Source organism: Neofelis nebulosa, chromosome 16 (genome assembly GCF_028018385.1).
Source record: "Neofelis nebulosa isolate mNeoNeb1 chromosome 16, mNeoNeb1.pri, whole genome shotgun sequence".
In the NCBI taxonomy this organism is placed as follows: Eukaryota; Metazoa; Chordata; class Mammalia; order Carnivora; family Felidae; genus Neofelis; species Neofelis nebulosa.
The window spans coordinates 20,861,676-20,885,902 of NC_080797.1; the positions used below are offsets into that span (position 1 = coordinate 20,861,676).

At 53.7% G+C, this 24,227-nt stretch overlaps 1 protein-coding gene across 3 annotated transcripts in view; it reads left to right on the forward strand.

Moving 5' to 3' along the window:
* SDK2 (sidekick cell adhesion molecule 2) overlaps positions 1-4,595 on the forward strand; it is a 261,630-nt gene extending 257,035 nt beyond the window's left edge. For all 3 annotated transcript variants that reach the window (XM_058704552.1, XM_058704550.1, XM_058704551.1), the window contains one exon: positions 4,121-4,595. In XM_058704552.1, the coding sequence (XP_058560535.1) occupies positions 4,121-4,474 (354 nt within the window). In that variant the 3' untranslated portion in view covers positions 4,475-4,595. The remainder of the gene's footprint in view (positions 1-4,120) is intronic.
* Positions 4,596-24,227: the final 19,632 nt, after the last annotated feature.

Genomic DNA, 24,227 nt, shown 5'->3' on the forward strand with positions numbered 1-24,227 from the left:
CTGGGAGGGGTGCCTGGGTGGCTCAGTCTGTTGAGAATCTGACTCTTGATTTGGGCTCAGGTCATGATCTCACGGTTCGTGGGCTCAAGCCCCACATTGGGCTCTGTGCTGATGGGGCAGAGCCTGCTTGGGATTCTCTCTCTCTCTCTGCCTTCCACCACTTGCATTCTTTCTCTCTCTCAAAAATAAACATGAAAGAAAGGAAGAAAAGAAAGAAAGAAGACAAAAAAGACAGAAAAAAGAAAGAAAGAACAAGGACATTCCTGGGAGGTTTCTAGCTGTTTTAGTTACAAGGAGCCCAGATGCCTGACAAAATTGCGCCTTGTGGGGGCTTCTAGAGAGGGAGACACTCAGCACATCCCCCCACCTCTGATGCGCAGGAGAGGCCCCCTGCTTCCAGGGGAAGGGCGTCCAAGGGACTGATTGTAGAGCTGGCCTCAGCCTAGACGGGTGCAGGGAGCCCCTGGGCCACGGCGGCTCCAGCTTCCAGCCTCCAAAGGAGCCGCACAGGGGACCTCCTGTCACCTGGGGCAGCACAGTCCCACCAGACTTCAGGAGATTCGGCAAGATGAGCGCACCCTGCCTGGCCCCTACGTCCCTGCCGCTGTGCTGGCAACAGCGGGAGACCAAAAAGCTCTCCTCTGCCCCCCTCTCTTTTGTTGCCGGCTCTTCCCCGGGGCGTCCCTCCCGCCGACACCCTCCCCGCGCCCCTCCGCTCCCCTCCGCAGGCCCGGTAATTGCTGATTGAGTGGCTTTGAGGAGCTGTTAAGAGGCCCGGAGCTGGAGCAGTCGCCTGATTGCCTGGCGGCCTGGTGGGACTGCCCGTGAAAGGTCCCCTTTGTGCTGGGTCGGTTACTGGGAAGCTGCATTCAATTACGCGCGAGAGTTGAAAGCCCGAATGGGCGCCCTGGGTCCCCCCACCCTCGCTCGCTTTCTTCCCTTCTCACCCCACCCCCCTGCAGAAAAGAAACAGATGTTCCAGGAGAGGGAAGCGGGAGAGCAGAGCAAATGCAAAGGCCGCCTCCCTGGCTGCGGAGAGCTGGGGGCGGGGCCGGCGCGCCTCCAGCCCCCTGCACCTCCCCCACCCCCACCCCCGCTGCCGCTCTGGGTTCCGTCGCTTTTCCACCCCCGTCCGAATGCGGAATGCCGACCGTAATCATTAGCACGAATGGGCTCTGGGGTCTGGGCCCCCAGGAGGACCAGAGAGGCCCATCCCCCCCTAGTGATGCTTCACTTTGGAGGACGGGAGCTGAACATTCTTCTTCTTGCCAGCCACCTGAGCACTGAGTCGGCCTCCACTGCCCCACCTCCTTCTGATCCCTCCTTGGGGGCTTCCAGGCCATCCCACCCAGACCCACCTCGCTATCTCCCCAGTAACACCTTTTACAACGTTCCATCGTTTCACCCTGTGAGCTGCAGGCGTCTACCCATTTTACAGACAAGGATACCGAGGCTGAGAGAGGCCAAGTGATGTGTCCCAGACTTCACCTAGCTAGCTAGAAGGGACAGAGTCGGTGATGGAGACTGGCTTCTGGGGCCGGCCAAAGTTCTAGAACCTCTACCAATGACACTACCAACTCTTCAAGCCAGTTGGTGGGGGCCCTCCCGGAGAGACCTGCCCCACAGAGAGAAGTGTGGGGTGCCCCCTTCCACCACCCAACACTTACAGACCCTCGCTGCTCCTGCACCAGAGCCCCCCGCCCCCCAGCCCCCTGCCTGGTGGCATCCACCATGGCTTGCTCAGACTTCTCCCGCCTCTGGGCGGCCTCCCTGTGGCCTCAGGCATCGGGTGCCCAGCCCTCAGCCTCCTCCCCACTCTTGGCATATGGAGCCCCTGTCTGTACTGCCCTTTTGTTCCCTCCTGGGCTGGCAGCTGGGCAGTAGGCAAAGAAAGGGGCTTGTATTGTGCTGCGCTGCGTCATGGGGACACCGAGGGACTTTCCATTGTCTCTACTGCCAAGAGGACTGAGGTCCTGGGAGCCTGTGCAGGGTGGTGGTAAGGAGAGCATCTCTACGGAGGGATGAGGTGGAGGAGGGGAGGCGGCAGATGACGTAAATTTGCAGATGGACTAGGGTGTATGTCATCCCCACGGGGAGGTTAGAGGGGCTCTCATTCCCATCTTGTGACCTCCAGGCAGGAGCGGGGTGGAGCATGTGTGGGCTTTGGAAAATCAGGCAGACCCGAGTCCCCTAGCGCATCATCTCTTGGGGCAGTCCCTCATCCTCTCTGCCTTGGTGTTCTCGGCACTTCCAGAGCAATAGCAGTGACGGGGCCGAGGTGTGAGAGTTCAGTACAGTCTCCTGACGGAGCACCTGCTCCCGCGGCTGGCACCGCTATAGTTCTGTACATTCTAGCTCTTTCTCATGAAGGGGCTGGATGCCATACAGGACTTGGGGTTCCGGAGAGCAAGTCCACGTTGCTCCTCCCCATAGCTCAGACCCCTTGGGGCAAGGTCAACAACTCTCCCTTTGCTCTGCCTGTAATGCAGGACACAGCTAGTCATCCCAGACTCGTTGATATTGAGTTCACTGGTCTACTTGGTACAGCTTTACCCAAAGTATGTTGATAAAATTTACCGCCTCCATGTTATTAGCTGGGCAGGGACGCGGCGACCTGAGCGAGGCCTTCTGAGCCTCACTAAAATCAGAGCGCATCTCTTCCAGAGAGTTCTAAGCGTGTTCCCATCTGTCCTCTTCTTAGTTCTCAAAACATTGCTGGGAGCCTGGGGTGGGGGAGGGGCACATGATATTTTTAGTTCCACGATTCAGATCCGAACCAGGGAACACTGTTTTACTTCGCAACCCGGCCTGACTCTTGGCTGGTTCCCCCTCAGGCAGCTGGAGCTATGGTGAGGACACCAAAGTTATCGACAGTTTTAAGAAAAACTGAATATGTTGTATTTATCGGGGAAAGCTACAGGGTAATCATCGTGTGAAATTCAGAGCTTTTGTTGATATTTTTCTCATGCTCATTTTATAAATGGATGTTGCTTTTATTCTGGATCACAACGTGGGTGAGCACCAGCGTCCTTTCAGTGCCAGGAGCCTCTCCAAGTCTGGCCCTGGCTTTGTCCCCAGTCACACAGTAAGTCAGAGGTAGACCGAGATTGGAACTCAGTACATCCTACATGAATAGCTGTCCTAAAATGTAGGCTTTGTTCCTATTCAGGTATGGCAAGGCCAGGAGATCAGGAGATGATTGTCCCGGGGAAAAAAATTATTATTCACAGTTCCCAAGAAGAGGGGACACATCACACCATGCAGGGCCATTCAGGAAAGCACTAGGGTCCCCCAGAGGCAGAGAAAGCAGGAGGGACGCATGGGCAGGAGCCTTTATTATGGAAGCAGGCTTAGGTTAGTATGAATCAATTCAGTGGGCTCTGGGATACACAGGCTGTCCCTAGTTGCCTGGTACCTGGCCCCTGGGGTGATTAGGAGCAGCGGTTGGTGATGAAAGGGCATTCGCTAGCTCCAAAAATTGACCAGCCCCAGGAGCCATAGCCCCTCCAGAATCAGCAAGGCCCCAGATGTCAAAGCATCGGAAATACAGAAAATGAAAAGGCATGATGAATTCAACCTCCAAAACATGATATGCTGAGCAAAAGAAGCTGGCCACACAACAGGCGTGTTTTATAGGATCCCACCCGTAGGAAATGTCCGAAGTAGGTAGACCCATAGAGATAGAAAGTGGTTACCAGGAGTGGGGGCGGGGGAAGGAAGGGGGAACGACCACCAGTGGGTACAGGGCAATGAAGATGTTTTGGAGCCACACGGAGTAATGCCCAACACTGTGAGTGTATGAAAAGCCACTGAATCTTACACTTTAAGACAGTTAACTTCATGTGCTATAAAGTTCCCTTCAATGAAAAAGAATTAGAACTCAGGTCTTCGATCCACATCGGGTCCCTTCAAGGCTGTGTGTGTCAACGCCACGATCTGCTCCCAAGGCAAGGAAGGTGGGCACATCCGGGCATTATGCCCCCTGGGCAGTGAGGGGGAGAGAGGTGGCCACAGTCCAGGCCTTGGGAGATTCAAACCAGGGCGCCTGGCGCCTTGCAGCCCTGGGCACACGGACCCGTCCCCGCGGGGCCCCTGACTCCCCGATTCTCTGTCCTCCCAGGGAAGCGACAGTGAGTACGAGGCCGACCCGACCCACCAGAAGGCCCACTCTTTCGTCAACCACTACATCAGCGACCCCACCTACTACAACTCGTGGCGGAGGCAGCAGAAGGGGATCTCGCGGGCCCAGGCGTACAGCTACACGGAGAGCGACTCGGGCGAGCCGGACCACACCACCATCGCCAACAGCAGCAGCGCCCAGCAGGGCGGCCTCTTCCGGCCCAAGGCCAGTCGGACCCCAACGCCCCAAAACCCCCCGAACCCCCCGAGTCAGCAGAGCACCCTCTACCGCCCCCCCAGCAGCCTCACCCCCGGCCCCCGGGCTCCTATAGCAGGATTTTCATCGTTTGTTTGACATCAGAAGGGGGAAAAGAAAGAAAGAGAAAAACAAAACAAAACAAAACAGCACCAAACTCCCCATCCGCCCCTCCCCGCACTGCCTGCCAGAAAACAAAAACACCGAGAAACCAAGTCAACTTTTCACCTCCTGAGTTTATTTTTCCAGAGATTCCAGGGCCAGCAAAGACGGTGTTGAGAAGGAGGAGAAGAAAACCACCGGAGGAGGACGTGTGTGGGTGTGTGTGTGTGGGTGTGTGTGTGCAGCCCACAGTTGGTCAGCTCCAGATTGTAGGGTTCCCTGGGCCTTTACAGACTTCGCAGAGTCAGGCTGCAGGGGCCCAGCCTGGGCTGAGGCGGGACAGAGGGAGGGAGAGAAAGCTAAGACCCGGAGAGCTGTAAGGCAGTGTGCTCAGGGGGCGAGAAGCTTCTGGAAGTCCTGACAGCTGCCTCTTCCGCCAGTGCGGGGACCCTGGGCCCACTGCTAGATGATGATGTGCAAGGCTGGCCGCCCCTGAGGGCAAAGCTCACCTTCTCTCCCCCCACCACACACACACCCCTCCCAGCCCTCCCCCTGCATCGCTGACAGGCCTCTGGGGGTTCAATCCGTCCCCCTGGCCTGCTCCTCACGCTCCCCTCCCTTGTTCAACTTCTCCACCAAGCGTTTGGTTTATTTAGAAAAAGGAAAACAACTGAGGGGTGAGAGTCTGCCTAGCTAGTTCCTTGTTTCTTACATACACTTTTTACTGTGACTCCAAGGAAGAGGGCCCCAGGGGTGGGGAGAGGCCCCCACACCACCACTGAACCCGGCCGTTGCTTGACTTGAATTCACTTTCCTGAGCACAGACCAGGAGAGCTGAACCCGGGGAACAGAGTACAGGGCACTGACCGGGCATCACTGGGATAATTGGGCATAACGCAGGAAGTCAAGAATGTAAGAAGGAAGCTTAACTTCCCTCTTCCTTCCAATTTAGGTACCACCAGCACCCTCCTAAAAGCAAGAGGGAAAGGAAGGCGCTTAGATAAGGAAGTTCAGCATGCACCGGCTGGGGAGCTAGGCAGGGGTGAGGGATGGCCATCTAGGCAGACACACCCCTGTCCCTGGACACACCCCTTCCTCCTGAGACGGGCACATACACACAAGTCCCCCATGCACTTGCAAGGAGAAGGGTCTAAGGATCCTCTCCCAAGAGAAATCCCTTTGGGTCCTAGCCAGTCAGGACACTCACTTCCAGATGTGTGTCCCTGTCGCTCTCAACCCAGAGTGATCCCCGTCTAAAGCACCCCCAGTCCCAAGCACAGGGGCACAGAAGCCCAGAGGAGTGGGCCAAGCCCCTGGTCTAGAGGCCAGAGCTCCCAGAATGTACCCTGTCTGCCCAGCACCTGGTTTACAAAGAGTCAAAGACCCAACCCCTGGGTATGTGTTCCAGGCCAGCCTTGGCCTAGCCGGGGCTCGGAGCAAGGAGGGGCCCCATCCAAACTTCACACAGCTCCCAAGATGCACAGCCAGGCCAGCCAGGAGGAGCAGGTCAGATGGGACCAAGAACAAGAATAGCTGACAGGAAGCAAAGCTTTTACACACACACAATCTGCTCTAAGGAATGTTCTTTTAAAAAGCCACTTCTAGTGGCCTGAATCTTCCTTTCAGCCCCAGGATGAAGGGATTGAGGGAGGAACCATTCTGTCGAATTCCCCGAGTGCCCCCAGCTGGCCCAGCCGCGTGCTTTTGGGTGGGCAGCAGCCTCTGGGAGAGGAGGTGGTCTGGCAGGAAGACACCGGGTGCGGCGTGGGGCCCCTTAGTGGGGCAGGGCTCGCTGGGAGTGCCGAATGCAGGCCCCATCTTGGGGGTGAGGAAAACAGAGGAGGTCTGAAAGGGGGATTTGGGAAGCAAGCCAAGGAAAGCGAGGCTCTGCACCTGGCCCCACGGGCCCCCCACTCAGGTGAGGGGGATGGGAGCAGGGCCAGGGGCCTGAGGGAAGGACATACCTCCCAGACCCTCGGGAGCGCTGGCAGGTGTCTCCGCAGACGGGGCCCAGACGCCGGCTTCTCCACCGGGGTGTCTTGGGAGGGAAGCACCCCCACGAGGACACAGGCCTGAGGTCTGCCCTGTACACATCTGGTGTCTCCATGGCAACGCATCCGCAGCCACCCGCCTGTGATCTCCCCGCGCTGCCTCCTTTTCATCTCATCTTTTTTTAACAACCTCATCCCTTTCCTTATCTGCTGTGCGTTTAGCCATTTGCAGAAGTTCCCAGTTTGCAGTAGGGAATTCATGTAGCCCAGCCCAGTGAGGAATCTGGGAGTGGGGTGGGGGGGTGGGGGGGAAGCAGGACGCGTGAAGCCATGTGTGTGTGTGCGTGTGTGCGCGTGCATGTGGGTGCGTGTACTGTGCACGAGGCCAGATTTCCTTTGCCTTTCACAGACTGCCTAGTGCACCGAGATGTGCGCCCTCCTCCTCCCCACGCGCTCACTCACCCCCACGCCGACACACACCCACGCACACTTAGCACAGGGCCGTGCACGCCTGGGCTCACGCACATGCACACACAGATATGCACGGATGTGTGTTCGCAAACAGGCTTGCGATTCCTTCTGGTGGCTCGTCTGTCCTTTGTGAGGCACAGGCAGCCGGGGTGACTCCCGCTCGAATGTGGGAGTCTGAGAGGGCACTGGTGAGGACGCTGTGTGAGCCGGAAGGCAGGCTGTGCCCAACGTGAAAATCCAGCCCTGAGTTCATATCCACCCACCCAAAATGTTGCCCCACTGCCCCATCCACATCTGGAAGCCCAGGTTTCCACGACAGAGCTCTAGATTTCTAAGAGGACACCTCTGCCCTCATTTACATATCTGCCGGGGCAGTGGAGGCTCCCGACCCCTGACCAGACACCCGGTCGCATTAGGATGTGGGGCACTGCCCGTAGGTAACAGGGAACCTCCCCGACCTCTGGGCTCCTGGGCCGACGATGCCAGGGCCCCTCTGTGACCACCTGAAGCAGGTTGACACAAGGACACCTCTGTGTCCTCTGGCTCTGCCTCGTCATGCCCTCGGGAAATCTGGTGTTGCACCCAGCAGCCCACGCTGGGCACACCAGCACTGCCCTTCCGCCTCGTGGCCACGCCCCCTGCGTGCACACCAGCTCCTCGCCCAGACTGCCAAGATGAACCAAAAAGCTGCTCGGCTTCCAGAGAGCCTTTCTCCCAGGGCCCCAGGGGGTTTGCAAACCCAGGCCGCCCGTCCTGTCCCCTCACCTGACGCTGCCCCAATTCAGAGGAAGCACGGACACTTCCAGCTGCCCCGCCCAGAGCACGCTGTCTCGAGGCCTTCTGTCTCTGCCCACACCTCCCTGGGCAGAGCGTTCAAAGGTGCCAGAGCCTCCCAGAGCCCACTCTGGGCAGGGGCTTCCTTCCCCTCCCCGTGGTGCACGTGGTGTGAGGGGCTGGAGGACAGGAGTGGGGAGGGGGACCCGCCCCCCGCAGCAGCCACCTGATCTGAGTGCCTCTGTATGGTCCTGCCCAGTGGCAACCTTGGCCGCCACCCGGAGCACAGATGCCCTCCTGGGACCACCCCCCTTCTCTTTGTTTCCGTAAGAATAACCAAAAGCATTTAAACGTGTTACCTTTCTTTACACATACAGACTCCAAAAACAAAAACCAACACAAATCTTTATTTTTTTGATTTAAAAGATATAAGGAAGAATTGTGGGGAGAATATTCATCGTGGCAGGTGTCTATCTGTAAGAAAAAATATATATCTATATGTCATATAGCTTGTTAGCAGGTTTATTTTTTAAATGAAAGGTAAAAAAAGAAATTGATTTGAAATATATACCACGAGATGTCCCATGGCCTGTCAAACTTGTCGGTATTTTATAAATAAACTTTTTTTTTTTGGAGTTCTGAAGCGACATTTATTCTTCTCCTTCTGGGAAAGTAACTGGGGACCCCTACCTTCATATCATGCTCAAATAATAGTGCGGGATCTTGTTTCTTTTACACCTTTAGGATAATAGCCACTCGGATTATACCGGATTAGAGGCCAAATGATAATGATTGATAATACTGGCAATGACAATAGCTAACATTTGTGTGGCGTTTACGCCCTGCCAGACACTGCTGTTATCACTTTCCACTGATGAACTCAGGGAATGCTCATGACAACACCTTCAGCAGAGAAGCCGGATCAGGGAGAATTTAAGGGGCTTGCTTGCCCTTGAGAATTGGACACGCCAGAGTTTGTACGAAAGCAGTCTGGCTCTAGAGACACGTGCTGCCTCTGTGTTATTTTAAGGCAAGTTCCTTACCCGTGTTCATTTATTTTTATTTATGTGTTTTTTACTGTCTCTTTAGAGCAAGAGTGTGTGTGTGAGACGGGGGAGGGACGGAGAGAGAGGGAGGCAGAGGATCCGAAGTGGGCTCCATACGGACAGGCAGAGAGCCCCATGCAGGGCTCGAACTCACGAACCTCAAGATCATGAGGATCGTGACCTGAGTGGAAGTCAGACGCTTAACCACCGGAGCCACCCAGGTGCCCGCCCCCCACGCCCACCCCGTGTTCATTTTAATTCCTACCCAGCCACACCCCAGACGCTAAGGTTGGTATAGTAAGAACCACTGTGGTGCTTGTTGTAACTAACCTAGTCAATGCACCCAGGTCTTAAGTGAGGGCTTGAATCGTTGCATTTATGCGTGTGGTGGTATTGACATGATACCACATTTCTCTCACATCCATTGAGTCAAACAGGAGAAAGAGAACGAAGGAAAAATGATTTTAATTGTGTAATGCCACCAGATGAGTACACTTACTTAAATAGTCTACGTTGCTGTATAACGTACATCAGACATTCGTACAAGAGGCTGCTCAGCACAATTAAAGCAGGGAACTTAAAATATACAAAAATATACTCTTAGACACTTCATTTTTACTTAAAACACAAATGCAAATTCATTCACCAATCTGTTAATGTTGGGCCATAGCGTTTTGCTTTTTCTCAGCATGGTCTCCGTGTATACAGCTCCCTGTTGTCTTTCTTACATGAATCACAGCCATCGTGCATGGGCAGCGAATTCTAGTCTGTTTCTTTAAAATAAAGCAAAAGGGGGCACCTGGGTGGCTCAGTCGATTAAGCGTCCAACCCTTGATTTCAGCTTGGGTCAAGATCTCGCGGTTGGTGAGTTTGAGCCCCGCACGGGGCTCTGCACTGACAGTGCGGAGCCTGCCTGAGATTCTCATTCTCTCTCTCTCTCTCTCTCTCTCTCTCTCTCTCTCTCTCTCTCTCCCTCTCTCTCTGCTGTAACACACCCTTTTATTTTTGCCACTTTTCTTTTATCAAAGCATTCGGTGCAATTTTCAAAGAAATAACTGTTCTTTTGCACTCTTAGCCATTGCATCATATTTAATTAAATTGTGGAATTACAGGGCGCCTGGATGGCTCAGCTGGTTAAGCGTCCGACTTCGGCTCAGGTCATGATCTTACGGTTCGTGAGTCTGAGCCCCACATCGGGCTTGTGCTGACAGCTCAGAGTCTGGAGCCTCCTTTGGATTCTGTGTCTCCCTCTCTTTCTGCCCCTCCCCTACTCACACCCTGTCTCTCTCTGTCTCTCAAAAATTAATAAATGAAAAAAAAATTGAATTAAAAAAATTTTTAAATAATTTATGGAATGACTATAAAAAGTACAACTGGCACAAACAAGTCTGGGAACAGTGACAACTGATTCGTTATAAACATACAACTTGATTCGGTAGCAGCAGAAACATATGGGCATCACAGAGAGCAGCCCCTTATTAGCCTTCAGAACCCTGGGGACTGTGGGCACCTTCATGTTTTGCAGAGAAAATATACGGAATCTATTAACATGGCTAGTTGGTTAAGTGGAAGTCAAGTGAGAGCTTCCGTGTATAGGACAGCACAAACCATGCACACTGAACCTTATGACCAATTTTCAGGGTGATTAAGGGATTTTCAAAGGTAATTTGGACTACATATAATCTTTACCTTAATAAATGTGGACCCCCGCCCCCACATTAGATACAACTCCACCAATGAGGGTGTTTGGGTAGAGGGTGATAATATGGAAGGCAGTCTACAAACTGGAGTCAGATTTGAAAGGAAGGGCTTTGAACCACAAAAGGCATGTCCTTCCTGGTGGCATGTTTATTCTAGACCCAGGAGATGTCTCATTGAAATCTTTAATTCCAAAATTCTTCCTCATTCATTTCTTTTTTTTTATGATTTTTTTTTCTTTTTTTTTTTTAATGTTTATTTTTGAGAGAGACAGAGTGTGAGTGGGGAAGGGGCAGAGAGAGAGAGGGAGACACAGTATCTGAAGCAGGCTCCAGGCTCCGAGCTGTGAGCTGTCAGCACACACATGGGGCTTGAACCCATGAGCCGGGAGATCATGACCTGACCCAAAGTCGGCCACTTAACCAACTGAGTCACCCAGGTGCCCCATTCCTCATTCATTTCTAATCCCAGACTAGCTTCTCCCCAACCGTAGCTGGTGAGTGGGGAATTTGGCTGTCTCCAGCCCCATTATCAAAAACAATGCCTCCCCCCCAACCCCCGCTCAAAAAATGAGAGAGACAAATCTGGTAAGAAGGAAGGAAGGAGGGGAAGGGAAGGTGTTTTCCAAAGCCAAGGAGACACGGTGTGAGGCCACATACTGGCTTAGATTATACATAGTTCTCCTTTCTCCTGAGAAAAGATCATCTCACCTGGAAAATGTCAGAACTCAGTGGAGTTTCTTTTCTTGAAGCTCCCAGAGTCACTGAATGGGAAAAGCACTTGGGTTGGGGAGGTTAGCTAAAGAGAGCACGGGGTTGGCAGACCTGGGTTCCCAGAAATTTCAGCTTAAACTTGAACTTGAGCTCAACCTTTGCCAGCTTCCACGACCTCATCCGTGGAAGGGGTGCAACTTCTCTGCCTCTTCCAACATCAGACTCCTCGAATGAAGTGTAGGGAAACGACCCTTCAGACAGAGGTGCTCTCCGGAGATGTCCCCCGCCTCCAGCCAGCCCCCTATCCCAGCTTCTCTCTCCGGAACTCTCAGAGCTACAGTTTTTCGACTTCCTGACCTGACTGACGACGAACTTTGGCAATGGGGCTTGGCTGCAGTCAACAGGTGCAGAATGCAGCTGATCTCTTTCTTCTCGGCATCCTAGTTTCTGGAAGGGAAGAAGGCACTGAAGCAGCAGGCTCCGGAGGCTATGGGCTGTGAAGGGTGTTCTGTTAAGGTGCGGTGCAGGAAGTTAAGGGGGAGATGAGACTCGGGTGGCCTGGGGAATCCGCTCTGGGTCGACTCCAGCACACCCAAGATGGGCTGCCCCCACCAGTACCTCGTGGTTCCCAGCACCTACTGCACCCACCCTTCTCGAATGCCGGCCCTGATGGGCTCAAGGAAATCCAGGAGACCCTGTCACTTCCCACTAAGGGGCTGTTGGGGCTCAGAAGCCAAAAGTGACACAGGGACGGAAACAGACATAGCTGGTGTTTGGCTTCCTCCCCTCCCAACATTGACCATCCAAGCCAACCAGGCTCTTTAGGTTGGGGTTTTATTGCCACTCAGGCAGAGCTTCAGCCAGGGCGGGGTGACCCCAGATGACACTGGGGTCAAAGCCCAAAGAACACCAGCCGTTGCCCTGGAGGGATGCAGCGACGCCCCCAGCTTGATCCCTCTGGAATCTGCTGCCCCGGAGCTGGGCTGCGTGGATATGGGCCCTGTCTAGTGCCAGCCCGACTCTGCACTGACCAGGAAGGTTCCTCCTCTTGACCTTTATTACACATGGGGCTGCAGGACTCTGGGGGTGGGCTGGCTGCACCTCCCCTCTGCTCCAACTGCCCTCAGCAGCATGGCTTTGAGGGGTTGGGAGCAGCTCCTATGGGGCCCAGGTGCAGTGGCTGATGAACAGGGTCCCGCTTTACACCTATTGTCCCTGATGTGATTATTAGCAATGCTCCCTCTCGTTTTGTTTCTTTTTTTTAAATGTTTTTTTTTTTTTTTTTTGACAGAGAGAGAGAGAGAGAGCAAGAATCCTAATCAGGCTCCTCACTGTCAGTGCAGAGCCCCACGTGGGGCTCCGCCCCATGAACGGTGAGATCGTGACCTGAGCCAAAATCAAGAGTCAGACACTTAACCGACTTCCCTCTCACTTTGTTTCCTAATCATCTGGTCCCCGCACTCCTACTGATGAGTCATAACCTGACAGCCAGGCAGGGCCCAGCCTTCAGTCCCTCCTACACTTGGGGCCTTAGACCGCCGTGCTGAAGGTCTGGGAGAATGGAAGGGACCATCTCCTGGACACGAGCTGTGACTGGGGACTAGGGGGTTGGCATGGAAGAACCAGTGAGTCCGGTTCCGTGACCACAGATTCAGAGGGAAGCTCTTCCCACTTATTGCTGTCTCAGACTCAGTGTCCTGACACTTGAGGGTCTGTGCTGTCCTCAGTCCGGTCCTCCCTACCATGGGCTCTGGGACACACACATTCATGTCTGCAGGACACTGCTCTGCCTGGACTGTTCTGATGGAGCAGTTGCCTGAAAGAACAAGAAACACATACTCCTCATATAGGGCCTTCCTTATACAAGGGAAGATCCTATACAAAGGATCTTCCCCTATACAGAGATCCTACCCCATCTCAACTCTTACTCCCCCAGACTGACCGATATTTCGTGATACTGGGTAGAAACTTGGGGGAAATCCGTGCCGGTTCTAGGCTGTCTTCAGGAATCTTGCCGGTCAGCATAGTTGATGTAGCAGAAAACCCAGGCCTTGGACATGGGAACAAAGGAAACTGGGTTCAAGTTAGGGTCGCCGGATAAAGCACAAACCAAAATTTGCACGGGATATGTTTATCCCACACCACATAATTTGTTGTGATCTGAACTTCAAAGTGAACTGGGCATCCTCTATTTTTATTTGCTGCCGCAAATCCTAACTCCACACCAGATGTGGGTGCTCCTCCAAAACTTCTGGAACCTGGGTGTCCTTTTCGAGAAAATGGGGGATGCCGAAAGCGGCTCTGTACGCCTCCCCCCACCCCCACCGAAAGGTGTGTGGGTGTCAGAAGGGAGATCACATGAGGACTGAATTTGTAAACCGTAACACCGCTGGACACATGCAAGGGATTAGTCCTGCTATTGTCCAAGGATCAAGTGACACTTAGGTGGGATCCACTGAGAGCTTCTGGGTTCAGGCACAGTTCGGGCTCAATCCGTCCCGATTTCCAATCCCTTGATAAAAACATGCTCTACCTGCCTCAGGACCCATCCTAGCTGGAAATCGCATCAGGAGAAAACTTCTGAATCGTAGAGATTTGGTGGGGGTGGAGGGGTCATCCTGGGCCCTTCAGAGCCTGTCATTCACCCTGGAAAACACTCAGATTAGGACCCGTGGAGCAAAGTTTCGTAGGGTTGTGGTAGAGTGCTGAAGAGCTACACGGAACACCACGGGACCCAAAGCGAAGAGCAGCCATGACCACCCGAGGCCTGAACGGGCAAGAGGAGAGGAGGAAGTTACTGGAACCCACAGAGAAGGCTGGATGGAGAGGGAGATGTCACACGGGGCCGGTCGGGAGTCGGAGAAGCACCATCTCCCACACCGGGCCTGGCTCGCCTTCCGTCCTCGGGTCCCCTGTCTGGGCTCCTGATGGTCCAGATTCAGCGGGAAGTCAGAGGGCACCGGGGTGCAGCCCATGAGGGCCAACCTCCCCCGGGGGCCCAGAGCGAGGGGGACAGGAAGGTCACGTGGGTGCCGGCAGGCCCACAGTAGTGCTTACGTGTGTGTCTTCTGATGTTGACGTGCCCATAGAGTTCCACTCTTACTCTCTTCTGGATGTTGATAGAGTGAAATTAGGCCCCAAGAGGCTCACTGGGAGCCTCCACCAGAATAGGTGGGATTTTCTGGTGTATTCGAGAATTTGAAAGGTCTTTGACTTTCTGTGGCCTGCAATCTCCTGTGCCATCTAGAGCCGCAGGACAATGACAGCAGCTGACCTTTGTTGTCGACCACATACCACACCCAGCGCTGTGCGGAAGGCCTTTGCCGCACCTAGTTCACCCATGGGCGGCCCCGTGATCAGGAATTTCACCTCCTCCCATTTACCAGAGAAGGACTCATAGACACAGAAAGGTGAGGGGACCTGCCGGGTAAGTGCCAGAGCCAGAAGTGGACCCCAGGCCTGCCTGGCCTCACTGCCCCCCCTTCCCTTTTAACCACCAAGCAACCTGCTGGAGTTCAGATAATGCTGGGTGTTTGGGGAGGCCTCCACATTCTGGGCGGGCGCAGGCCAGGCGGGAAACATTGTTTCCGGATAACAATGGTCGCAGGGGTGGATGAACGTTTTCCCTAAAGGGCCAGATGGTAAATATTTTGGGCTTTTCGGGGTACATGGAGCCTGTTCTAGTAAGGAAGTGGCCCAAGATGATACATGAATGAATGTGAGGCTGTGTTCCAATCAAGTTTTCTTTACGGACACTGAAATTTGAATTTTATAAATTTTTTTAATTTATTTTTGAGAGAGAGAGACAGCGAGACAGAGTGCGAGTTGGGGGAGGATTATAGAGAGAGAGGGAGACACAGAATCCGAAGCGGGATCGAAGCTCTGAGCTGTCAGCACAGAGCCCAACGTGGGGCTTGAATGCACGAATTGCGAGATCATGACCTGAGACGAAGTCGGATGGCCAATCGACTGAGCCACCCAGGCGCCCCTGAAATTCAAATTTTATATAATTTTCACATGTAATGCGATATCATTCTGGTTTTTAGTCTTTCTGAATCATTTAAATATGTAAAAATCCGGGGCGCCTGGGTGGCTCAGTCTAACTTCATGAGTTTGAGCCCCGCGTCGGGCTCTTGGCTTCTGTGTCTCCCTCTCTCTCTCTGCCCCTCCCCCTCCCTCTCAAAAATAAATAAACACACCTGGAGCCTCAGAATGTAACCTTATTTGGAAGTAGGGTCTTTGCAGATATAATTAGTTAAGATGAGGTCATACTGGAATAGGGCGGGCCCTAAACCCAATGATTGATGTCCTTTAAGAAGAGGAGAGGACACGGGGAGACAGAGAGAGAAGACCATGTGAACACAGACGCAGAGTTCAGAGTGGTGCATCTGTTAGCCAAGGGACACCACGGACTACAGGGGCCACCAGAAGCTGAAAGAGGGAAGGAACGAGCCTCCCCTAGAGCCTTCAGAGGGAGTGTGGTCCTGAGACACGTTGATTTTGGACTTCCAGCCACCAGAACGGGAGAGAATTAAATCTTGTTGGTCTCTGCCACCCAGTCTGCTCCAGTCTGTTACGACAGCCCTGGGGAACGAATAATAAGCCCTCCTGGGAGCTCCAGTGTGTGTGTGTGTGTGTGTGTGTGTGTGTGTTAATTTTTTTAAGGTGTATTTATTATTGAGAGAGAGAGAGACAGAGCATGAGCATGGGAGGGGCAGAGACAGGAGGAGATGCAGAATCCAAAGCAGGCTCCAGGCTCTGAGCCGTCAGCACACAGCCCGACGCAAGGCTAGAACTCACCAACTGCAAGATCATGACCTGAGCTGAGTTTGGACGCTCCGCCGACTGAACCGCCCAGGCGCCCTCCAGTGTGTGTGGTGTATCTTGGAGGGTTTAGACTGAGTAGACTCGCACAGGCTGACAGTGTCCCAGGACCAGGCACCTCCCGGACCTCGGGCCTCCCTTCTGCTGCCGCCCCCAGCCGCCTTAGCTTTCTGCAGAAAAGTGCCAGCCAGCCCCGAATTAAATTGGCAACTCTGGGATGCTCGTTTTCCTGTTTCTCCCCAACCTCCCCACTTCTTAAATTGTTTCCACCTCTCAGTAAGAGCCAAATAACAGTCATTCCCTGAGGTCAGGAAAAACCCTCACCCGCCACCAGCCTGCAAGATATTAATCACGGATGCCGATGACCAGTACTCCGGGGGCCTCTTACCCTCTGGCCATTGCTGGGTAAGGGCAGAGGGAGCGGCAGGACCTGCCTGCTTTTTGGGGCCTGGCACGGTGCCTGGTATGTAGGGAGACCGCACACCCTCACAAGGCAAGGCGCCACTGTCCCCAACTTCTGCTGGGACACAGCAGTACATCCCTAGATGGAAGAAACCCACACGCAGTCAGGGACACGGGTACATATGAAAGACAGTTCACACTTAGCCCAACACTTTCCCAGGCGCTTTGCATAAATTAACAAATTCTTACAAAGGCAGGAGCTGAAACATAGAGAGGCCAGGTAACCTGCCCAAAGTGACAGGGCCGGGGCCCCCAGTGGTATCCCCAATGCCTAGGACTGCACCAGCCAAAACACCATGTGCTCCAGCATGAAGAGAGCTCCTCGGGGTGAAGGGAGCTGCCCACACTCCTGCATGAGACCCAGAGCTGGAGCCTGTTCCCCGACTCCCAGGCCTGGACGACTTCCATTCCACTGGCTCTTCCTCAGAGAAAATGATTGCTCTGGTTCAAGGCTCCTGGGATGACACTGAAATACAGCTGGCAACCTTGTCATTGTTTACTCTAGTGGCATGTATTGTAAAGGGATTTGGTCAATAGCAGGGAAGATCCGGAAGGCTCTAGAAAAAGGATGGAAATGGTAGGAAGTCAGAGAAGCCACCTCAGAAGTAGCCCCTGGTTGTCATTTCTTGGAAGGAAACCGGTGGGGGCGGGGCCGACGGAAAGTGACCACATCTGTTTGCGGTTTTCCAGCTCGCCTCTCTCCACCTCTCCTCACCCAGCCCTCTGTAATCAGCCAGCTGTCTGTGCTTGTTCGGCCTCATCCTCCTGCCTAGACCCGTCCTGCAGACACCGGGGCCCTGAATCACAGGCGGGCTCCTTTCTGTGGCCTCTTGTCAGCTCTTGGGGTGAGGAGTGAGTGGAGTTGTTTCTCTCATGACGCCATGACTTCACCTGGGGGTGGGGGGAGTTGCTGGGGTCCTGCCCCAGGGAGCTTCCTCTGCACTGCCTGGACTTGGGGGAGGGGGAGGGAACACCCTCGGCGGCCCCGGGAGCGGGTAGCAAGGACATACAGGAGAGAAGCAGGCTGAGTGTTAAGGGACACACAACTATGCACAGTGACAAGATGACAACTGACACTCGACCTCTGAGGAGAGAGACTCAGGAAGTGGGTCAGCTCAGAGTCTGCTGCCTCCCAAAAGGGGCAGCTCTCCCTGACTGCTACGACTGGACTGGAAAGGGGTGAGGTGGGGAGAGAGACCAGTACTCCAGGCTCTTTGGATTCTTCAAGAACCAGAAATCCCAATTTTATGTGAATCCCCTTATGCTTAAATACTATATATATAGTAAGCGTCGTTGTGGTGTTGTGGCCGGTCATATCTTCCCAAAATGATTGCAACAGAGCTCCCATCTCACGCACTCCCCTTATAATGTAACTTCGACATCCCTCCACCAAGGGTGGAGCCAGTGTTCCCTCCCCTTAATCCTGGGTGGGAAGGAAATGTGATTCTAGCAGAAGGGAGGCGACGTGACTTTCAAGATCATTGTTACAGGATGAACTGCGCCACCCCAAAAGATATCCCCAGGGCCTACCCTCCAGGACCTGTGGATATGACCTTTAAAAAATAGAGTCTTCACAGATGATCAGGTTAAGATGACGTGGGTTCTAATCCAAGATGATCGGCATCCTTATAAAAGGGGGAAACGGACAGATGTGCATGGAAGGAACACGGCGTAGAGATGTAGGAAGAGGGCCAGGGAAAGACAGAGGATTAGGGTGATGGATCTACAAGCCGAGGGATGCCCGAGTCCACCAGAAGCTAAGAGAGAACATGGAACAGCTTCTCCCTTACAGCCTCAGAAGGAACCAGCCCTGCTGATGGCTTGATTTTGAACTTCAAGCCTCCAGAAATATAAGAGAATGAATTTCTATTAAGTCTTCACTCTGCAGTAGTTTGTTATGACAGCCCTCGGAGACCAATACAGTCATAAAAGATCATATGGTTTCTGTCTGGTTCTCTTGGGATACATGATCTTGGCACTTGGCCGCCATCTTGTGAGGAAGCCCAAACCATCCCACGTGGAGAAGCCATACATAGGTGCTCTCGCTGATAGCCAGCATTAACCACCAGGGTGAAGGTGATCCAGTCTGATGCCAGCCCCCAGCCACTGAGTCACACCGCCTGTACCCCCTTCCTACCCTGCCTTCAATCTTCCCAGCTTCGACCTCTTACATCATGAAACAGAAACTAGCCATTCCTTCTGTGCTGGTTCTAAATTCTCGAGACCCACAGAATCCAGAAGCATAACGAATGGCTGCTTACAAGGAGTCTGTTTTGCAGTAGAAGGAACTGGAACAGCTGTGCATGCCAAACAGAATATATCTTCAGGCTGCATCCAACCCACAGGCCACCAGGTTGCCTTTGGATAAGATCACAAGGCTGCCTGTGGGCTCTACGAGGCTAACAAGCTGCCTAACCTGGAGCCATGCCTTCTCCATACCCTTGGGGAAAGGGGCAGTGACACAACATGAAAAGGGTAGGAAAGAATGGGGATGAGCTGGGCTGCTGGGACAGTACCATTCAGGCAGGGATAGGGTATGTGTGCAAGAAGTCACCCTCCACTAGCAAAGATCCTGCATCAAGATCCCAGGTTCCAAGAGACACTGCTTGTCAGAATGTGTAGACGAGATCTCTGGGAAATGCCTGCAGCCCCACAGACGTATAGTCAGTCTTTTAGGGCTTTCTGGAGATCCAACGAGTTAATATATGCAAACCCCCCAGAAGGAGTGCCTGGAATCTTATGGAAACTGACCCGCCCTGAGGTCTACCTGTCGTTATGATTGCTGGTGTAATTTTTCAGTATCCTGAAGCCTCAAGCAGTAGAGCAGGTGGGGCGCTGGGAGGCTCATCCCACTTCAAGCTCAGTAGGACCACCCTGATCTGCTTTGTATCTTGCCCGGTTTCACTTGAGGGGTAGAGAGGAGACTTCCTGCTTACAAAAAATAACATCGTTCGTTGGGGCGCCTGGGTGGTGCAGTCGGTTAAGCGTCCGACTTCAGCCAGGTCACGATCTCGCGGTCCGTGAGTTCGAGCCCCGCGTCAGGCTCTGGGCTGATGGCTCGGAGCCTGGAGCCTGCCTCCGATTCTGTGTCTCCCTCTCTCTCTGCCCCTCCCCCGTTCATGCTCTGTCTCTCTCTGTCCCAAAAATAAATAAAAACGTTGAAAAAAAAAATAAAAATAAAATAACATCGTTCAAAACCACCCAAGCAGCAAAACCAGCGCTGGCCCGGTTCTGGTAGTAGCAGGCTGTGTGACCTTGGAAAATCACTCCACCTCTCTGGATTTTATTTCCCGCCCTGTAAAGTGAGTGGCCTGGGTGACGGCCAACATCCTGTCATCCGCCCTAAAGCAGCCAAACCACGTGCTCAGGCAGAAAGGGAAAATACTCTCTTGTGCAAATTTCCACGCGATTAATTTATTTAATTACAAGGCCCGTATGCCTTCTCACGCAGCTCTTTCTTTTACCCTCTGATGGCCTTGCCGGAGCGATGTTTGCTTGGCCAGAGGAATCCCTGGATGTCGCTCAGCCAGGATTTCATTGGCTACCCAGAAAGCCTCTGGTCCAGGCCTGGGGCAGCCTGCTGCCTGAAGCCGAGTCCCCACTGCTGGCTTACCCTAACAGGTCCACTGCCTTCAACCACAACTGGCTTGTGAAGGTGACAGAGGGCTTGGGGAGAGGAGAAAGCTAGCGTCCTGCATCATCAAGCCATCAAGCTGGGAAGTGTAAATTAGCCTTGACATCGGGCTGGGACGAATTATTGTTATGACTCGAAGGCTTTGCTGACCCGAGGAAGGACACACACGTGCACGCCCACATGGACACACGTGCGCGCAGACATGACAACACTTACGGGAAACAACACTCTGGAGAAAACCAATGCTGTGGCCACAGCGAGGGGCTTTGATAATTACGGTGTGCCATAAACACATTTTCTGGCACCTCTGCCTCGTTCTCCCCACAAGGAGAAGAGACGCAGTGATTCCAGACCCTTTTCCACTCTTGCCAGCTCCTTGGCAGCCATTGGCCCAAGACACAATCACACTGGCTTGAATGTGGGGACAGATTCAAGACGGCAAGACAGAGGTCCCTCAAAGCCTGTTTCTTCCAGAGGATCTTCCTTCTGTGTGTCCTGGGCCGGTGGGCGCGGGGGTGGGGGGAGGGCGGCTAGGAGAGTGTAGGGAAAGCCTGGAGTCAGACAGAAGTACACAAGCATGAGGTCAACCCACGGACCTGGGATCTGGGGGGCTCAGTGCAGAGGGAGGGAAGGAAGTAGAGTGCTCCAATGAAAGGTACAGGCACAAGGACCTCCTGCTTTGAGGCAGCTGTCCCTTTAAGGGCTTCGAACACGTGGGGTGATGTGTCACATCCCATTGGGTCAGTGAGGATCTAAGTGATGCCTTCGGCTCTCGTCATCTTTTCTTCAGCCCTGGGCCAGGCACTGAGCTCCAGGAAGGGATTTAATTGGGGTCTTTGGTGTGGATGTGGGCTGGTGGTGACAGAAAAGGCGGATATAGCCGGGGCCTCCCAAGAACTGTCTTGAGTCAGTCCTTGAGACGAGGAAGAACCTTCCGGGGGGGGGGGGGGGGGGGGGGGGGGGAAGGAGCGTGCCTCCTTGGTGAACACGGCACCCATTCCCCTTCCCTTGCCTGAGTACAGTCAGTGAGCTCACTCACACTTCGGCTGGAATCTCCTTCCTTTCCTGCTGTCTTGTGGTTTTGCGGCTGGAACCGTGGGTTTCAGAGCTCGACTGCTTGGGGTCCTTTTCAGTCTAGGATCTGGACTCACTAGCAATGGAATCTCGGGCCGGTTACTTAGCCTTCTCTGATTTTAATCTCGAAAATGGAAGTACGGGCAGCCACTTCTTGGACCGAGATCTAGAATTCTTAACGCAAAGTGCTCAACAGGTGACAGCGACCTTGCCTTTTCTAAGGGCCTCTTTTAGGCCACATGTGCCTCTGATTTGGGCTGTTGGGGAGCAGACAAGCCTTTTCCGAGCGCAGACGAAAGCTCTTTTCTCACCCCAGTTGCTTTTCTTTCCATCTTTTCAGGGGCCCAGGAGGGTTTCTGGTTGTCAGGGGCTGCCCTCCAGCAGAGCTGGGTCTCTGCCCACCTCTCCCCAGAGAGGATGACAGAGAGCCCTGGGCGAACCCCTCCGCCCCCACCCAAGCCTGAGAGACTCCTTTATCAGAAGTCTAGGACTGCCTCTTGCAGATAATGCTAATTCTTTTTTTTTTTTTCTTTCTTTCTTTTTTTTCTGTTAGCTCAATTCTGGGAAACACTAACAAGAATGGGCCCACTCTGTGCCCAAGGGGGGGGACGCTCAGGAACAGACTTGTTCCACAAAGTCTAACTCGAGCCCTTTATTTTGAGACCGGCCAGCGTCCACATCATGGGCCCTTGTGTGGCCCCAGCCTGACGGTGAACTCTGGCTTGAACTTTCTACCAGCCTCACGCCAACTCCTTGAGGTGGGTCACCACGTGCCTCCACTTACAGATGAGCAAACTGAGCCCAAGTGACTTCTTTCCGGTCATACAGTGACAGTGGGGATCTGAACCCAGATAGTCTGGCCTCAGGGATCTGCGTTCCCAATCCGGACCTGCAGGGCCTTACAGCACCAAGAGGAGGCCTCTGCGGACAGGCAAGGCTGGGCTTTCTTGCCCATCCTGGGGGTCACTGGTAGTCGAAGCTCTGGACTTCAGAAATCTGGGGACCACACGAAACATTCTTTCCAGGGTCCCCGCTTCTGAGACTCGCTATCTTTAGCTGAAGTCTATGCTGATTTTCTGAGGAACCCAGAACCCTGACTGTATCTTTCTTGCCCATCCTTTTCTCCCTCCCAGATAAACAAGATATTCAGTATCATCAACCCCCTTCATGGAAATGTTCCAGCTCAGTGGTCAGGGGAAGTGTGTTAATAACACGATGATGCACAGTGACAGACAGGACCCCTAAGTGGGGTGGGGCAGGGGGGCCTGTGCTGTCTTTTTCCCTGGCAGAAGGATAGAGGAGGGGACCACGGTGCCCAGAAGCCTAAAGTCTGATTTAGCAACAATAATAGAAACCAGGGTCCCTTACGTTGGACTTGACAGTTCACAAAGCAAGGTCACATGTTTGTCTCCTGATTGTTACCGTGCCCTCCCTACAGATGGGACTCAAAGAGACTAAGTGACCCCTCCGAAGTCACACGACCCTGATGTTCTGACCCCACATCTGGACTCATTTCCAGTAAATTCCATGGCCCCTCTGCTCTGTCTCCACCCCTTGACCCACCTCATCACCTTCTTCAGGTCCAGCTCAACCCTGCTGTCGCCTCCTGCTTCTGGGCTCACCTAGCCTGGTGAGCAGTACATCTCCCTCGCCAAGGAAGGCCAGGGCGCCTCTGAGACACAGCGTCTCCCTCAGCCCCTGAGCCCTGGGAACTACTGTCCTGGGAGGATGCCTGACCCTGTGGATGGCCCAGCAAGGGCCCACTGAGGGGCTCACCGAACAGAGCTCGGTTTGAGGCTGGGGTTGCAAGCGGGGGAAGGGAGGGGTACAGGGCTCTGGACTCTCTTCATTCATTCATGGCCAGTGTACTGCTTGCCAACCCACACGGGAGATCCACCACCAGTCGGACACCAGCCCGCCCCCAGGAGCCTGTGGGAATGAACTGCTGTTTTACTCTCTGGGATTCCTGGCTGCTCCAAAGCCCTGATGAGGGTTAAATCCCTCAGAAGGGGGTTCATGCACCTGGAGCCTGGGGCAAAAGAGCCCCCACCCCAAAGGCAGACTTTTCCCCACAGTGGTAGAGGGCCTGACCCTGACTGCAGGCTCTCTGCCAATAGCCTGGTATCCTGGGGATTTTCCCAGGCTGCACAGCAGAGGTTCCCCGGGGCCCTGTGAAAGGGCTCCAGGTGGTTCCCTAGAGCAGGGAACCAAGGCAAGAAAGAGCCCCTGCCTAGCAGGGTGGGCATGAATAGCCAAGGGTGGGCAGGGCCTCAGATCACCAAGGCTCCATCCCAAGCTGTACTGACATCAGGCCCTGGTGACACCCAGAGGTGCCCACCCGGACCATCTTGGCTAACCTCAGTGGGGGGAAAATGGCGAGGGGACTCAGGATAGAGCTGGGAAACCATCACTCATTCTGGAAAGTTAAATGACCGGCCCAGAGTCATACTTTATGGCAAAGCTGACTAGGTGACCTCTCTTCAAGGAACTAGGATTAACCCACCTAATGTAACGAACCCTCAAGGCCGGGGCAAAATAATATGAACTAAGATGCCCAGAGCCCAGCGTCAACAAAGCAGGGAGGTGTGAGTTTGGGATGGGTAGGCACACTGGGGAGCAGGGGTAGGGCAGGCCCACGCAGCTTAAGGATCACGTATGCCCAACCCCCAGGGCAGGCCCCAGCAGTTCCCACAGGCAGAAACACGCGCCTGGGGCCTAAAGGCTTATAGGTCAAGTTATACCAAAGGTGCAGTTAAGACCTCAAATCCCTCTCCAAAGTCAGGGGCTTAGAGCTCGCCAGAAATGTCAAGGTAGATGTTCAAGCTTCAAGTTTCTCATTTTGCTAATTTCCTCTGGTTATCCATAGGCCGCCATAGTCTGAAAGGTTAGAGCAAAACTTAGCCTCAGTAGATACTTAGGAGGTAAAGGTCCCTAGAAATTCACAGGGAAAATTAACACTGTCTTTCAGTCAAGCCTCCCCACCAGGTAGGGTTCTAGCAAGGCAATTGAGATCACAGTCTAGAAGCACTCAGCTCCTTCCAGGGACCGCCTACATCCGCTGTG